The sequence below is a fragment of the Typopeltis vanoorti genome, chromosome 12, assembly GCF_054136105.1.
Source record: "Typopeltis vanoorti isolate ZY-2024b chromosome 12, IOZ_Tvanoo_1.0, whole genome shotgun sequence".
Classification (NCBI taxonomy): domain Eukaryota; kingdom Metazoa; phylum Arthropoda; class Arachnida; order Uropygi; family Thelyphonidae; genus Typopeltis; species Typopeltis vanoorti.
The window spans coordinates 105,969,375-105,988,733 of NC_143560.1; the positions used below are offsets into that span (position 1 = coordinate 105,969,375).

Genomic DNA, 19,359 nt, shown 5'->3' on the forward strand with positions numbered 1-19,359 from the left:
AACTGGTGTAGAGCTCTAATAGCACCACCTATAAAAAGTTAAAGAAAATTGAATGAGAGGTATTTCCCTATTGAGTGTTCCTGGTAAGATTTATGCAAATATACTTGAGATACAGCTAAGAAAAATTGTGGAAGGGAAGCTTGGTGAAGAATAAGCTGGATTCAGGCCAAATAGAGGTTGTCATGATCAGGTTTTCACTAAGAAAAATAGTTGAGAAATCTTGGGAATATAACAAGAATTTATATTTAAGTTTTGTTGATCTGGAAAAGGAATATGACAAGGTGCCAAGATAATTGAGGTAAGCTTTTCATGTAACCACTACAGTTACATGGTGTAAATGGGACATTATATCAAGTAATACATAGTCTTTATATATTGCTCTTATTAAGCTGTAAGTCAGCAGTTACACTTGATGGGGGTACAGGAAGATGGTTTGAGGTAAAATCAGGTGTGTGACAAGGTTTTCACTTTAAGAAAAATAGTTGAGAAATCTTGGGAATATAACAAGAATTTGCATTTAAGTTTTGTTGATCTGGAAAAGGAATATGACAAGGTGCCAAGATAATTGAGGAAAGCTCTTCAAAACACTACAGTTGCATGGTGTTCATAGGACATTATATCAAGTAATACATAGTCTATATGTATTGCTCTTATTAAGTTGTAAGTCAGCAGTTAGACTTGATGGAGGTACAGGAAGATGGTTTGAGGTAAAATCAGGCGTGTGACAAGGATGCATATTATCTCCACTATTATTCATTATCTATATTAATCACATTATGAAGGAAAGCAGTATTAAATGTGATATCAAAATTGGTGATGTTAATCTTAGCTCTAATTTATGCAGATGATGTTATACTTCCAGTATAACATCCAATACAAGTCTGCAAGATTACTTGACTAAATTGAATAACTGTTGTAATAAATTTGGTATGAAAATCAGCAACAGAAATTGAAAGACAATGAAAATAGGCAGAAACGAGGAAAACATCAACTATATCCTGAATGGTGAATCTATAGAACAAGTAAACCAAGATACTTACTTGTTTTCAGCAAATCACATTTGTTGTTTCTCTTACCTTTTGAATAAAATTTGTAGTTTTAGTGAAAATAGCAAATTAAATATAGAAATAGACAACAGAATTAGTAAAAGCTGGTATGGTAGAAAGTCTGTTGAATAAATTTATATGGAATAAGAAAGAAATTAGTCAAAACACAAAATTAGCTGTATACAAGATGATGTTCAAACCAATATTAACTTATGGATCTGAGAACAGGGTTAGAAATAAAACACCAGATCAAAGACTGTAGACCCCTGATATGAGAGTTATGAGAAAGATTAGTGGAGTGAACAGATGGCATCAATGGCAGTATCACATTAAAAATGAGGATAATAGGAAAGAACTTGACATTGTCAGCATTCAAGAATGTGTTATAGAGCTAATCTCAAGTTGTATGGTCACTTAAACAGAACAGGAGAGGAAAGATTAGCAAAACAAGTGTTCTTTGTCTGGTGATAAAAAATGAGGAAGACCAAGATGTAGATGGATTTATACAGTAAAAGCACCTTAAAATACAGAATAAGATTTGATAATATTGGAATCTTGAAAGGTAACAGATCAATTATAATTATCCTGTACACTCTCTGAGGGTATATATCAGGAATTTGATGATGATGATGATGATAATTTTACAATATAAAAAAAATGATATATATGTAATATACAAAACAATCTATGAACATATTGATTAGGTATAATAAAGTGAGATATTAAAATAAATGATTGCTAATTACTAATATCTTATCTTATTATAAAATAATAATAATTAGAATTTAATGCTATTAATATGTAATGCAATAAAATAAAATAAAAAATCTAATGTATCTAAAATAATATATCCAATATATCTAATTTGAGAAAGACAAGATATTAAAATATTAATATTTGATATTAAAATAATAATAATAAAAGATAGCTGCTTTTGAGATGTGGTGTTACAGAAGGTTGTTGAGGATATCATATACTGAAAGGCAGACAAACAGCTGGGTGAAAGGATCAATAGAAAAAATTGAGGCTCTTTAAGGATACTGACAGAAGTTGAAATACTTTGAATATACTGAAAGAATGGAAGAAGGACTTTTCAAAACAGTAATAGAAGGTAAAGTTATTGAAAAAAGAGGAAGGGGTAGACCGTCGATGAGATGGATGGATGGTGTGCCTGCAGTGACCAATCTTCCGAGAATTGAAGCTTCCAGAAAAGCCTACAACAGGACTATCTGATGAGAACTGGTGTGTGAGGACCATACTGCATCAGATGATATCCAATAAATAGATGGGAGTCACTTAGTGCTCAAAGCTAGAAAACTGGTCAAAGGCCACCACAAGACCTTTTAAGGAATGCAGAGAAGTGGGTAAGCAGTTGATATTTATTAATTGCTCTGAATATCATTTCAGGGCAAATAAAAGATATCCAAAGCACTTCATATCAGCTCCTCACCACGCTTAAAACCATAAAGCAAAATGGCATCTCTTATTTGCTTACTTAAGGGCAAACTCTCTCCTTTATCATACCCAGGAGTATATGAAGTGCCTATACTTGTGACCTAGCTTACTATGGATAGACAGTAAATTAAAGATACCAAGAAATTATATACTTGGTTTAATCCTTTATCCAAGAGTAAGCAAACAAAGTTTGCACCTGAAATATAATCAGGACTAGGGCAACTCGTATATAGAAGCTAATGACTTCACATCGGTTGCCTCAGTATCCCATAATGCAAAGCACATATCCTTATAGGTATGTATAATGCTATGCATTATGGGAAGAGTCACTACTCAGACCGGTTTCGACTTTTATTGAGGTCTTGTCAGTGGGAGCCAGACCCAGAGGTGATACTAAGGTAGAAGTAATGCAGAAGTCATATTTTCATATACGAGTTCCCAAAAGGCAGTTGCTGCAAACTTGTTTGCTTACACTTGGATAAAGGATTAAACCAAGTATATAATTTCTTGGTATCTTTAATTTATAGTATAACCAAGTGAAAAAATATGGATAGACAGGAAGAATTGCTGACATCCACCTCAGAGAATATAAATAATATATTTGGCACCATCGTTATGGCAAGTTGGGACTAGAAGACCATGCCTTGGATACACCCCCCCCCCTTTTCACACAGAATCAAATGGAAAAAAAAACAAAGTGCTACACAGAAGTCATAAGTTAGAGAGGCATTCTTGGAATCAGTATCAGCTTTAAAACATTATCCAAACCTCAACAAGTATGGCTGTATCAATCAATTTACCAAAAATTTGAGAGATAATCATTTTAAGATCAAATGAATACTCTCTTTATCTAACAACAGATTATGCCAATTAGGACTTCAGTTCCTTGTCTTGTCCATTACAATTTTTTCAACTGATCCTACTGCTGTTTGAATAGTGTGACAAACTGTTTTTGTGCTCTGAAGATGTTGGGTATTTTGCCAGTGAAATATCAGCAAGTAAGTTAAATAAATCTTTAATTATTTTCTTATTATTTTTGTGTTGTAAACTAATTTGAAGAAACTGGAGAATATGGGATTCGAATATAAACTCTTGACTTGGATCAGTGGATGGTTGACAGGCAGATATCAAAAAGCGGTATACGGTGGTGTGAATCTGGCAGATTTAAGTTGACCATTGGTGTACATACCTCAGGATTCAGTCCTTGAGCCATTATTGTTCAATTTATACATTAGTGACATTAGGAAGGGTCTAAGAGGAGATGTACAATTGTTTGCTGATGATGCAAAGATAGGCAGGGAAATCAGAGACGCTACTAATATCCAGCACTTACAAAATGATTTGAATAGGCTGGAAATTTGGGCAAAGGAAAATGGCTATCAGTTTCATGTTAGTAAGTGTAAAGTTATGCTAAGAAACTGATGAGGCTAGGGATCTTGACGTAATGGTGAATACGAATTTGAAGTTCAAAGGTCACATAGCAAAATTGCAAATACAATTCAGAGGATAATAGTGAAGTTGAAGTGTTGAAGCGAACCTTGACATGTAAGGATAAAGAAGTCAATTTGCTTCTTTATAAGGTATTGATAAGACTGCATCTGGATTATTGTGTGCAGATTTGATCGTTTGGATTCCAAGGGGAGAAAGAAGAGTTACAGAGCTTATATCAGGATTATGGGATTTAGATTATGAACAGATTGCAAGTATGTGGATTACAGACTCTGGCTAGCAGAAGAAAGAGGAATGATATGATAGAAATCTATAAATTTCTGAATGGGTTTTATAGTATATCATCTGATGAAATTTTTCATTACATGGAAGGTGAGGAGAGAACATGGGAGCATCCATGGTGTATAGGACGCACCCCCTTTTTTGTACACATTTTTTAGGGAAAAAACTTTATCATTGAATATTATAATGAATTTACAGTATTTCAAATATAAAGTAATAACTAAGTCTACTTTCAACAAATACCTAATCTAACTAAGAAAGAGTAACCACCTTTTAATCGTCAAAACCCAGAAATTCATCTCCAGAGCTAAATGAAGAGACACTTGAAACCTCTTCTAAATTAGAATCTGAGTCCTCATACAACAAATTGTCTTCTGTACCATCCAGTGCATTACTAATTCCACACTTCCTAAATGATTTAACCACTGTCTCAGTTTTCACAGCATCCCATGCAGCTTTGACCCCACTCAAAAACTTGCGAAATGCTAGGCCTCTTCCTTCTTCCTGATGGCATAACCTCAAAATCTGAAGACTGCATCCAGCTGTTCCACTTCTCCTTCGTAAATCCTTTAAATGGTTTATTAATACAGACATCTAAAGGTTGAAGCTCACTAGTTAGACCTCCTGGAATTACAGCTAACTGAGTTTTCAATTCCTTGAGTTTATTTGTAACATCGTCTGTTCTGTGAGAATGAAACTGATCCCATACTAACATGGCAGGCTTCTTCAACGGTCCACCAGGGTGCCTAAACCAAATTTTATCTATCCATAACTTCATTCCTCCTCCATCCATCCATCCAGCCTTTTGTGTGAACATGCACAAACACTCCTTTACGCAGTTTTTGGATAACGTCTTCGTTTTAAAAATCAATAGTGGCGGCAATTTTGTCCCATCAGCACAGAAGAATAAAACAACCGTGTAGTGAGTTTTTTTGTGCTCCAAAGTTTTAATAGTAACACTTTTAGTGCCCTTGGAATCTACAGTTTTCTTTGAGGGCACATCAAAAGTCAGCAGAACCTCGTCCATGTTTCCTATTTGGCAATTCAAAATTTTCTCGTTTCCTTGCGTTAATGACAAATCGAGAAATTCAATCATTTTTTCTTCATATTCAGCTGGCATCTTTTGTGATATTTTTGTTTTAGTCCGCATACATAGCTGATTTCTCTTCATGAATCTTGAACACCATTATGCTGATCCAGTAAAGTTGGCGATCCCTCTGTTAGTGGCTATCATTTTTGCTTGATGAATAATCATTTTTGTAGATAATGAAAGTCCTGTTTTTCTGTGGTCTAAAATCCAAGTATTCAGTTCTGCCTCAAGTTCTGGCCATTTTGCAGTTCCACTTCATAGGTTATGTTTACTGTGAGTTGCTTTTTTTAAATCCTCTTCCTGATTCCGCCAAGTTCTTATCATTTTCTCAGTTGGGGGTGGTCCAAAATGCCTCTCTGCAGCCCTGTTTCCATGTTCTTTAGCATATGCAATCACACGTAACTTGTATGCAATACTGTAACAATGCCGACATTTTTCAGCCATAATTTGCCAAGAAACTTAGAGAAAATTTAACGGCAGAAATTTATCACCGTTCACAACTGCGACAACAATTGGAAAGTTTAAACTAACAGGACACGGCTGTGATCGTCGATGACAGCGCATGCGCATCCACTGAACTCGACGTCAGTGTTTCTCAAAGTGTGGTACACATACCCCCCCGGAGGTACATGAAAGGTCTTCATGGGGTCCATGGCAGTTTTCGGCTATGCATCATTAACACATAGAATAAAATTCAATGTATCCGTGAAGTTCGAGATCGTAAAACGTTCCTATTGTATCACTGAATAAAGTACAGAGCTGCAGGCTGTGCAATATGTTTCTCCACAAAAAGTGCAATTAGAGACAACTGGGATAAAAACAGCACTAATTAATGAATCGCATGTCCCCCTCCCACAGAAAATGCTGTATGACTCAAGCAAAACCATATGTTGCCGGTGCAACATATGGTTTTGTTTGAGTGAACATGTTAAAACGAAGAAATATATAATGAATGTGTTTCAGATATTATATAAGGAATTCGGTTGAAGTGAATTAGCATTTCAACTCAACTGTCAGCCTGTCTTTGTCATTTGGTAGCACGATCTTTTGTTAATACTGCACCAATCATATGAACGCGGATGTCTGAAGTTTGAGAAACACTGCTCTACGTAACTGGAATGCTCACACACACACCGCAAGGAAGCAACAAAGAAATCGCATAACTCGGAACAGAGAAAATTTCCAGAAATTAAAATAATAAAAAACTGAGTATCGGCATATAAGACACACCATGTTTTTCAGACCTATTTTCAAAGAAAAAAAGTGCGTCTTATATGCCAGCAAATACAGTAAGTTTATTCACAGTCAAGAAAGGGGTAAGAGCTAGGTTTTTCTCAGAGAACAGTGAGTGAGTGGAATAGTTTTGCCTTTAGGGGGGGTAGTGAGTGCATCTAGTATGAATGAATTTAAGGGAGAGTACGACAGCTGGTTTTGGTGATTTATAGCCTCTCTCCTTCTCTCTCTCTCAGTGAGTTTTTGACTCCCTGGAGGTTTCAACCAATAATAATAATATACTGCCATCTGTTTAAGCTATATTGATTTTATGTTGTATATGTTTGGGTGTTACTTTTTGTAAATTAGAGATTTTTATTTTGGTTATAAGGATATCCAAAGCCTCTTAATGAATTAAATGGTTATTAAGAAGTTAAGTTATATATGAGATATTCTGGAGTACGAATCTGTGTGCAAGTTTGAGTTGTAATTTAGTTCAGTGTTTTCTATTTTGAAGTTATAAGTTAGACCACTTGAAGTTGAGGAAGTAGTTATTATGTTTCTATGATATTGATAATAGCAATATCTTTATGCTACTTCAGGATGCAAGGGTATACAGAGGAGTTTGAAACAGGTGATCGTGATTTAGTTTTCAGCAGGATAAAATTAAGCATCACATTGAAAAGATAATCACGTAAGAAAGTTTTAAAAAATATTGAAGTTGGGCTGCTTTCAGAGTTGAACTGTAGGCTCAAGTATAGAAATAATAAAAAAATGAAAAAGTTGAAGGACAAGAATCAAACCCTGCAGACTCACTGGTAAACCCTAAAGAAAATATTGACTGATTCAGCCCAGGGAGCATGTGGTGAAGTTAGCTATGAGTTTTCGGTTTAAAATCTACTAATGAAAACTTACCTCTGCATGTATGATGTTGAGCACTTCCATAGTGATTAGGCAAGCATTCACCACAGTTCCAACCACCAGTGTTACCAATGCATCTCAGACATTGACCAGTAAGCCAATCACACCATCCTGGAATGGACGTATCAACATTGCCACTACAATCACAGGGCTGACAATAGCCTCCTGGGAACCTTGGGTTGCCAAAATATCCTTCTGAGCATCTGCAATGTTAACAAAAGTAGTAAAATTGATTAAGGATATGGCAAGGAGGGGGGGGGATTATAGATAGAAGGAAAATGAGAAGTTCATATTCTTAATAAAGATCTCCCTGACATACATTGCATGTATCTAGCATGTCGATTCATATTAGGGTGTAATCAGAAATAAAATTAACTGATAGTTCCCATATTAACTTCCTGTAAGATTTTTTGAACTGACTGAAAAAGGAAAAAATAAAATAAATAAATATAGTGACTCTTCAAAATAAAGGCACTGCTGCAGCATTATATTAAAAAATAACTTAATTAATTAAATAAAAATAAGGAAGATCTGATTACCATGGTTGAATTTTAAAAAAATCACTTTTTTTATTATTATATGAACAAGTTAGTCTAATCTCTGTAAAAATCTTAAGTATAACAGTTGTATGAGCTACAAAAAACAAATTCCACAGACTGGTATGATATCGCATAATGATCAAGCAATTCCTTGAGCACCACTGAGATAATACCAGAGAAACTAATGCTGATTTAGTATTGGCTTCCTTAAAATTCAGTTTGAATTCCTTAAAATCAGTCTCTAGATATAGCTTGTCTTGCTGTAAGAATAAGCAGAGATAGGAAGAGGATGGATACAGAATCTAGAGTGAATTTTTGACACTTATTTGTGACAATGATGAAGGCATCTTTTGTTGTTTTTATTATCAATCACAAAAGAGAAAGGTCCCAAGACCTATGACACAACAGTGAAGTGTGTAGGTAAGTGGTCAGAAACAAGAGTCTGACACAATTGTTAAAACATAATTGGAAATAAATCTGAATGTTTCAAATCTTAACAAACAAAGCATCACTTTTTTTTCTGTGATAAGTATGCCTAGAAAATGAACAAGACAATAAATAAAGGCTTAAAGAGAACTATTTAAAATAAAAATACTATTTACTAGAAATACCAAAAATACTACGTGATTTGTACAAGATGCTTCTGATCTCTTTTTGATGAAAAATCAAAGGGAGATACTGAATGAGCATATTTGGAATGGCCATTTGGATATTTACTACAACTTAATTAAAACAAAGGAGATGTATGAAGTCAGAAGATTTGCTTTTTTTATTCTCTTTTTTTTAACATATTTTTGGAATAGATTATGCCAATAGTTTACATGAGATTAGAAAACATGATCTAGCATTTAACCACCAAACAGTCACACAAATAAATATCAAAATATATGCTTTGTATCCATATTATTTCTATAATATCCAAAGGTTATATTGAGTTCATGACTTTACATCCATGTAATTATGGACATATATACACATCAAGGCTGGTATGGTGGTTAAACATGATGCAAATTTGTTGCCTTTAACCTCTTCAAAATCAGCCATTGATTATTTGCCTGCAACTATTTTGGGCATTAGTGTAGAGAGAAAAGGATGATGGAGATATCTCAGAAAGTCATTTGGAATATACTTGATTCTTCTCCTGGCATGCTTCTTGGAGAATCAAAGCTTAAATAAGAGATGAGAATTTAAATTGAAATGGGAAGTGAAGTTTTCAAATCAATAAGAATTATTTTGATGATGATCTCAGTACAAATGCATAGATCAGAAGACTAAAAACAATAATCCAGCCAAGGAAATTATGCAGAAAAATCAAAGTTCATTCCATTCAGCACTCTTATAATGCCAGACTATAAATATATAAGCTGGCCTGGTTGGATGAGTGGTTAGCGTATCCACTTTCCAGACAAGAGGCTGTGGGTTTGAAATCCATCTAGGACATGGATGTTTGTGATTGTCTTTCACCTCTATACATTCATCCAGAAAATTTTTTACACTCTCCTAAGATGGAATGGATCACCATGGGAGAAATATACCGAATCCTCCTGCAATAGGAGAGGCTTTTACCCAGTGGAGAAGTTACACACTAAAGACAGACAGACAGACAGACATACAGATAAGAGTGGCTGTGCAAGTGTTCCATGGAAGAAGAAATCAACACTGTATTATGATCTGAATTGCTTTAGAGAACAAAAAGCATCCTAGGTATACTGTTAAGAGAGAGAGATCAAAAGTATGTGTACAGGGGTTAGAATTATTAGGCATGTGATCAATTTGTGTAAAAAATCATTGGTAACAGCAAATGACTTGGTATTTCTATCTGATGAATCAAGTTTAGCCAGAAAAGGAAAGTCACCTCAGTTGAAACATGAAAATTAAAAGCTATGAGGAAGATGACTTGGAAGTAATGTTGGACAGTGAAAAATCAGCATTTAAGGAAAGGCAATCAAAAAGTTTGGAATGGTTGGTGACATCAAAAAAAACCAATAAAGATAGCAAAAAAATCTGATAAAATAAGGAACAAAAGAATCTCAGCCAAAGAACAAATATGGGAGATTCTAAGTTGTATACATTCTCTGACACAGGATATCAGAAGGAACATATGCACAAATTTCACCTTTGAGATCTAGAGTCAAAGAATAGGTAACTGGGATAAAGTGAGTAATGATTACTAAATAAGTTAAAAGCTGTATGGTGCTGTAGCGGATTTCAGAAATAGCTTCTATGATTTAAATCAGTTTTCATATAAGAGAGAGAGTCCCATCCTCATTGGATCTGATGATCTGCATTGATTCATGGTCTGTCACTCCAGAATTACTGCAGTGCAGGTGATGGACATATTTAGGACAGACTTGAAGAACTATGTCTGTAATATGACACAACACTACAACATTTTCCAAACTTAAACAAATTCATCTGTGTCACATCAATCAAAAATCTTGGAACTTATCATTTTGGGACCTTAAGCAAGACTGGTAATTAGTTTACGGAATTATGGATTGCTACTAGAATTAAGCAAGACTCCACCACCACTACCACCACACCTACTGAAGACACCAATTAGAACTGTAAAAGCCTGCATTTTATAATTAGTTGTCTGCCTGTATGCACATGCTTAGTGATTATCTATGTGCCCATGAAGATGCCTTTGTGATCTAGGCAAAATATTGCCTCAGTGATCTTAGCTACAAAAATTTTGTTAGTTAATTAATAGCATTAGGTGTATATTCTTATCACTAAACATCAATATGAGTGAAAATAGCATCAGTAAGATTATTTGCCAGTTGATCTAATCTAAAATTTAAACGGTCTTTGCTCTGGAATCCAAACTTTTTGGGGGAGGGAGGACACTTCAAGGTTCCAATAATAACACCAGTGGTGGCATCATATCAGGTGATGAAACTTATTCTACATCCAATGATGCCTAGCACCACAGAGACTTAGTCTTTCCTTTAAGGAGTGTGACTGCTACACTCTTACTTGTGGCAATGTTGGTTCTATCTTCTCTGAAGGTTAAATGCCTGTTGACTAGGGGATATTTCTATGGCTACTAACAAACAACAACACAAAAGTGTAAGCAGCAGAGAGTTGGCTGCTGCAGACTAATCAAACTTCAACATTCAGCATGTATACACTGTGGTGACCTAAACATTCAAAAAGTATATCTATAGTTCTCTTTAGGCAGTTCTCTTCATTGCATAATAGAAAACTTTTGTTGGGAACATGATTACCTAATGAAATCGTAGCCATTTCTAACTGTTTATGACAGATATGACACATATGGAGTGGCACAACAGTACGTGCTAATTTTAAAGTCAACTATCCATGTACTGCAAAATAGGTAGATTCATTGACAAATGGCTTGCACAGTGAGGAGTAAGAGCTTGGATACTTAGCTTTCCACTAGGAGTGACTTATAGTTACCGTAGCAGTATTTTATTATTTATGTTGTGAAATTAGAATGAAATACAACCAAACAGTAGACTGTTGTTTGAAATATTGGATAATATGCATAACTATTTCTGGAATTTGTGTGAAATTATTCCTCCTGTCAAGGAAATCAAAAGAAAAAATTATGAAAAGATGCTAAACTGCTAATTTCTAGTTCACATAACTGTCAGATTTTAGGGAAAGACAATGAATACTATAATATTAATTAAAAAAACTTTAATTAATACTTCCTATATTTCGGTAATGTTACATTACCATCTTCAGAGAACATAAAAATAATTATATGTGCACACAGGAACTAACACTAAACAAATATGGCTGAAGAAAACAACTGAAGTAGAAATTTTTTTTTTTTATCTTGGGTATATTACATGTTAAAGATGCCAAGTTATTTTAAATATAAACCTGGTTTGTTTTTTACTCCATTTCCCAAGTAAGCAAACAGACAAGTCAGTCAAGTTTGCGCCTGCAAGTGTTGCAAGTCAAGCTGACCTTGCACGTAGTGCAAGTCGAAGGCAACTCATGGTAAAGGTAGAATAAGCTCTGATCACTATTCTTAATATTTACCCTTAATGCAAAGCACATCTCCTGGAGGAAATGTATGATGCTATGTATTAAAGGGAAGGGGCCACTACCCAGACCAGTTTTGACCTTTATTGAGGTCTCATCAGTGGGCTAAGAAATACTAAGTTTTAAGTAATACAGAGCTTATAAATATTTTACCAACACAAGTTACCATAAGGTGCTTTGACCTTATTAAATAAAAATCTCAGGATGAGAGATAGATGTAGAAAATTTTTTACCTTGGGTATAATATATGTTAAAGATACCAAGTTATTTTAAATATAAACCTGGTTTTTACTCCATTTCCCAAGTAAACAAACAGACAAGTCAGTCAGGGTAGCTCCTGAGTTTCAAAACTCAGGGGCTACCCTGAATGTCGAGTCTTCAAAATTTGAGTCATCGGAGTAGTGAAAGTGTCGAGTCTTCAAAATTCGAGTCATCAGAATTCAAGGAGAACCGGTCTACCAGTCTGGAACACAGGCGGTTGGGTGCCATAGGCATTAGGGTGTGGAGCCCCCTAGTATATATATATATATATATATATATATATATATATATATATATATATATATATAGTTTTTGTTTTATTAAATGTCTAAGTTTTGTATTTTGGTCTTGAGTCAGTGAATTTTTTGGATTCTGAAAGAAACAGTAAAAAAGTCATTGCACCAATCGGAATGAACCCTTGTGCATATATAAATGCACTCAGAAATAGAAATAATTGTTATAGAGAAAATCTCATAAAAATGAAGATAGATTGAATAAAAATTAATAATATTATCCTATCTAAACAAATGGTGCAGTCGAACAGAGATCTTCTCTTAACAGGGTTAAATTCAAATAATCTTATATCAAAACAAACGGCGCAGTCAACAGGATTGGTTTGTGACTTAACTTTATTTTAGACTACAGAAAGTAAATCTTGACTAAAGTAAAATGGCTACAGGAGATAGTAATTCTAGTTGTGACATTTCTTTAGTTAAATATGAGGAATTTTTAAGGTTAATTAATCCAACTTTAGTAATACCTTCTTTCTCAGGAGATAGTAGTGAAAGCATAGAAACATTTTTTAGATATGCAGAAAAAATTTGAGATTTAGGAAAATGGTCAGATTTTCATTTGTTAATTATACTTCGTAATAAATTATTGGGCAAAGCCAAAACATTCTTAAACACATCCGCTTTGCTAATATCAGAATTTTCAAGTGTAAGAGAATTAGGGACTAACATTTGAAAAATTCATCAGTGCATCCAAGGTGATAGGGAGTCTGTTTCAGAGTATTATCACAGACTTTGGAGCATTGCTCATAAATTTAATGTTTCATCTGAAGAGAGATCCTCTTTAGAATGGTTGCTGTTTAATCAATTTAGGCTTGGCCTTAAAGATAATTTGAAAGAGACAGCATACAAGATAAAGATCTTGAACAGTGTTTTCAACTTGTTAGGGAAAAGGAAGAGAGAGAGAGACTTAGAGATATATTTCATTCCACAAATAATAAACAAATAGACTCTTTTCAGTATAATGAAACTCATTCTCCTAACATTGTGGCTACAGATAAAGTGAGAGAAGGGAAGCTTCAAAAATTAAAAGGTGCTAAGAAAAAGAAACAGTCTAAAGAAATTTCTGTAAATCTAACAGAAAATGTTCCAGATCTGAGTGCAAGGTACAATCACATGATTTGGGAAAATTAGAGGAACTGAAAACATTTCTTAGTGAAGAAATAGAAAGACAACAGAGACCAATAGTAAAAGGACAGAAACTTCTGTTTAAGATGATATCTGATTTAACAATATCCAAGAATCTTACAGAAAATCAATCTTTCTTTTGTAAATCTAATGGTATTGACAGGAATAAAAGATCTCAAAGGAGATATGTTCCAAAATGCTTTAGATGCAATAGACCTGGTCATTTTGCTAAAGACGTTACGTTAAGGATAAATCTTGTTTTCAACATAAGAAATCAGAGAATAAAGGAAAATCTGGAAATAATTATTACTCCAATATCATACTGGCAAGGACAGAAATGTCAAACTACTCATTAGACATGGGTAAAGCTAAAGACAGCTCAAACCCTGAAAGAGAGTTCGATGTATCATTAGCTCCTTATGCTAATAGAGATAATCCTTTGACAGTTCACAAGGATTTATTGAAAATGTGCTTGTGAAATCTTACTTGACACAGGTGAACATATTTCACTCATTTCTGACAGTTTGTTTAATAAAATTAAAACTCTAATTCCAAATGATATTTTAATTTTAAGTTATCCAATTAAACTGAAGAGTATATTTGAATCAGAAATTTCAGCTAATAAGCAAATAGATGCTTTTATTTCAATTCCTTGTATTCCTTTGAAAGTTTGTCATCCATTAATAGTTCTTCCAGAATCCTCTAATCCAAATGTACAAGTAATATTTGGAATTGATTTTCTGAAACGTCATGCTTTTGCATGTAATTTTGCTGATGGTACAGTGTCCTTGTGTGGAGTAGAATGCTGTTTGGACAGGACATCAGGTGACAATGGAAAATTAGAGCAGTCTCCTGAAGTTTTTAAACACACTGATGATAATGATCAAGTGTTTAATATTGAGACTCTAAAAAATAAGGAACCTAGTTCACAAATTTGGGAAAAGGATGAGATTGTCCAAACTCAGAAAGATGATCCAATACTCAAAACTATTTATGAAGCAGTACTGAAGGGTGAAACTCAACTGGATACACGTTTAAACCTGGAAAACTTATATTTAAAGATGGATTACTCTTATCTAGACAAATGGAAGAAGGAAGGAAGGTTGAAAGTAAAAATATTGGCACCAACTCAAATGATTCCTTGGATTATGTACACTTTCCATGATTCTAACTTGGCAGGACACCAAGGATTTTCTAGAACTTGGGAAAGAATAAAGGATCATTACATCTGGAAAGGTATGAAGAGTGACATACTCACATATGTCAAATCATGCCATAAGTGGTAATTAAGATCCCCTTTCAGAAGAAAAGCTCACTACAATCATTTCCAATTCCAGCTAGACCTTTTCAGGCTGTTGCTATTGATGTAGTAGGTCCACTGCCAACTACTAAAAAAGACAATAAGTACATTCTAGTAGCCATAGATATGCTAACTAGATTTCCTGAAGCAGTCTTAATGAAGGATCAAACTGCAAAGACTATTGCAAGAAAGTTCTTGAATATGATAATTTGTAGATATGGAACTCCTCAGACCTTACTTTCAGATCAAGGAACAAATTTTACATCTGAATTGTTATTACAATTATGTACATTACTCAAAGTTAGGAAGATTTAAATGAATGATTGGGACACATATCTTTCTCAAGCATTATTTGCATGCAGATCTGCTTTTCATTCTGCTATCCTGTATTAGGAATGAACTTGTTTCAGTCATTCCTAATACAGGATACGACATAAATGGATATTTGGAAACAGTAGTAGATAAATTTTCCACTACTCACAGATTAGTAGGTGAAATAAGTAAATTAAGTTCACAGAAAACTAGACAGCATATAAATCGTTTTAGAAAGTATAAGTCATTTGCATTAGGAGATTTAGTATTGTTAGATGATAAATCTAGTATAAAAAGGGTTGGAAAATTAGAAAGGAAAGCTTCAGGTCCATATAGAATTCTAGACAAATTTTATGCTGTGAATTTTAGGATTCAAGATGTCAAAAATCCTAGTAAGATTATAAGTGTACACTATGATAGGTTAAAAAGGTACTCTTTTAGGGAGTAGAAATTTAATTACATTAGGAGACAATGTGGATAAAATATTGAAAGATGAGGGTTGTTTTCCTGATACTATTTGTGCACCTCATTCACAATCAATTGATAGGAAGGGGAATAGTTTTAAAGCTCATAATTCAAATACACAGCAAGAGAGAATATTAAATTCAGGTAAATCAAAACCTAATACAAGAAATTTTAGAAATCCCAGGGTACTGTTGGATTCTGAAATAAGAGAAATTAAAGTTATTGATATTTCTTTCAGAATCCAACATAATCTTCCATATCTTAAGCAAGACTTGTAAATATTGTTTATTGTTTGTCTCTTGCTTAAACTGTATTACTCATATAATTGCCCTGAATTTTGTTTATTACTAAATGATGGCGTGATCTTATGTAAACTATAATATTTTTTTTTATATTTCATTACTGTATGTAAAGGTATAATCTTATGTAATGCTTCTGTTTATGTTTTGTTTTGGTTGTTGTCATGGAGACAGAGTTAAAAATAGATAGCGCAAGCATGGAATGTGAGCTATGGTATTTGACAGGAGAAAGAATTAGTATGAGCTGGACTATGAGAACAATTTTGGCAGGGAAAATGTAGGTATAAAAGCAGAAAGCGAAAGTAAACAAGGAGCACTGGGGGCAGAACCACTCACGACAGTATGGATAAGAGGGAAGGAGGGAGCACTCAGGATGGTACAGTAGACGAGGAGAAAATTTAGAGGCAGCACGGAGTAAAGTAAGGGGCTGCAGTATCAGGAATTATAGTGCTGTAATTAATTAAGAAGGGACCGGGAAATGAGTTTATAGGCAGCACGGAGTAAAGTAAGGGGCTGCAGTAATAGGAATTACAGTGCTGTAATAGGATTAATAAAGGACCGGGAAATTAATAGGCAATTCAGAATAATTCTACTGAGTTCTAGAATTACTACGTATTCCAAAGTCGTTTTAAAGAAGGATAGTGAAAAGCTGAATTTATCATATAGAAGTAGATATGAATAAGTATTCTGCCTTATTACAAGTGTGTCAAGACTTGTGAAGCGCGATGAATAATAATTCAGTTATCATTGAGAAGATTTCTTTTGAATAGTGTTGCTTCAGAGTGATAAGTAAAATATAGTTTTAAAGTGTGCCTATAGTGAACAGATGTGCAAGGATTTAACCCGGTAAGAACAATCCTATTTTATTGTATTTCAGAGTGAAGATTTGAGAGTTGGCTCCTCCTATTTTATCCCAACATTAACTGTGGCGTTTTGCTGAGATTAGCCGTAGTTAGAAGCTTGAAACTGCGCCCCACCCCCTTGAAGTACTTCCTCATGACAAAAATTAAGTGTTTGCTGACTAAGTGATAAATTAAAGAATACAACTGTTAAAATATTTACTGAGAGATTCTGTAATAATGAACTGTGTGAGCCATTTTAATTATTAGGAAAACTATAGATTTAATAACTGGATGTCTAATGTCTAAATCTATGAGAATGTTATGACCAGTTGAACTAAGTTATTTGCATTATCTTGTTTTCAGAGTTAAGTTTATGTACTTGTCTTATAACCCTGCACTAAATGTTTTGTTTTATTGATTTCAATATTGTGTGTGCCTGATTCTCTTTCATTGCACCGTTCATAAAGATATCAGACCTTGCGGAAGCCTTAAATGTTAATTTTAAACTCAGCCTGTATGAATAATGAGATTGCTTAAATTAGTTGATGATTGATTCTACTATTCTGCATAGACTAATCTGAATATAGGGTGGTGCAGTATAAATATAAATTTCTCTATATTTGATTAGTAATCAACCAACAATTAATTAATTTAAATAAGAACAACGTTCCAGCAAGATGGCGGATTCAAAGCCAGGATGGACGACACAACAAATGGCACCGTCGGCAGGATTCGAACTTGCACAGGGAAACCCCCAATGGATTTCAAATCCATTGCCTTTAACTCATTTAAATTCAGGTAAATCAAAACCTAATACAAGAAATTTTAGCAATCCCAGGGTACATAATTCAGATAATGTACAATGTAAGAGTGATGATAATCAAACTGACTCTAACATGGATGAAATAATAGCAGAATATCATAGGCTAGTTAACTTAGAGTTAAATAAACCAGAGGAATGTGAAAATACCTCTAATTTAGTTAATAAGGATAAAGAATCGCAGAAACCTGTAGAATTTGATTCTGATAATGATGATTCTATAGATTTAGGGCATAATTCAAGTTGTTTAAATGAAATATTTGAGAAGTACAGAAATGAAATTTGTAAGTACAGGTAACACTCGTATAACGCGGTACTTATACAGCGCAGTTTTGATATAACGTGGTCTACAAATTGTGGTATCCCTTGTTCAATGCGGTTTCGATATAACGCTGTCTACAATTTCTAGTAACCCTTTATTTTATTTATTTGTTTTTTTTTTTCATATTTTTCACCACGGGACTTAAAAATCAAATTCATCTTCGTTAAATTTGTGTCTGCCCGTATCGTGCAAGTAGTTATAAGTATCGAATTTAGTTTTATTGTATGACTGAATAAGGTACTGTACAGAGGGCTTTTGCAGTCTGTGTCATTCTCAACAAATAATGCAATTAGAGACAGATGGAATAAAAACGGTGCTAACTAATAAATCACATGTCCCCTCTCACAGAAACTACACTGTATAGACTTGAGCAAAACCATATGTTGCACCGAAACACAGTATCTAACTAAAAACTATTATCCAATTTTTCAATTATGAAATAAGTGTTTTTTTATTGCATTTGAAATTCTCGATGTCATTATGACAGATCACAAAGGCTAACTTAAAATAAAAGACTACCAAGAATTGAAACATGCCATATAATGGATGCGTGAGTTTGCCTGCCACCTCAAACGCAAACAAGAAGCCATAAAATTTAACCAAGGGTTGAAACGTTTGTGTGAGTTGAGCCAGTCAGTAATGAGAAGTTCCATCAGAACAATAAATGACACCCTGTTGTGAATATGTTAAAACTAATAGTGAATGTTATGACAGTTTCAGATGTTATGGAATTCGATTGAAGAGAATTAGCATTTCAACTCAACACTTGTCAGTTGCTTTTGTCTTTGGGTCGTGTGATCTTTTGTTAATAATGCACCAAAACATCTTTATAGCTGCTGTCTTGTGTAAAACAAAATTCACCTTGTACGTATTGTAACAATTAAAAAAAAACTTGAATAATTTATAAGCGTATAAAAGGATATCACCTGTAAATCATTGACGTGCCAGCAAATTTCTCAGACATGCCAGCAAATTTCTCAGACATGCCACCTCTGGCATGAGTGCCATAGGTTTGCCATCTAGGGTTTACTGTATAAAGTGTTTATTGTTGAAAATTGTCTTTGTTTTCAGCAAGGAAAGCGCATTTAAAATCATAAGTGTGTTATTCTCAAGCAGAGCAGTTTATTTTCTGGTGAGTTACATACATATTTAATGGGGTTTTTTTAATGTAAAAGTTTATTTTTTATTGTAATGGCCACTAAAACTACAACAACAGGGGAAAAAACCAACATTGAAGAGGAAATTCATTTCTCTCGAAAAAAAAATTAAAATCTTGGATCGGTTGATAATTGGAGAAAAACCAGGA

The 19,359-nt window shown here is 33.9% G+C and overlaps 1 protein-coding gene across 1 annotated transcript in view; it reads right to left on the reverse strand.

The window, feature by feature from the left end:
* LOC150101107 (laminin subunit alpha lam-3-like) overlaps window positions 1-19,359 on the reverse strand; it is a 789,889-nt gene that overhangs the window by 507,879 nt on the left and 262,651 nt on the right. The window contains exon 19 of the mRNA XM_090402236.1: window positions 7,450-7,658. Within this exon, the coding sequence (XP_090258362.1) occupies window positions 7,450-7,658 (209 nt within the window). The remainder of the gene's footprint in view (window positions 1-7,449; window positions 7,659-19,359) is intronic.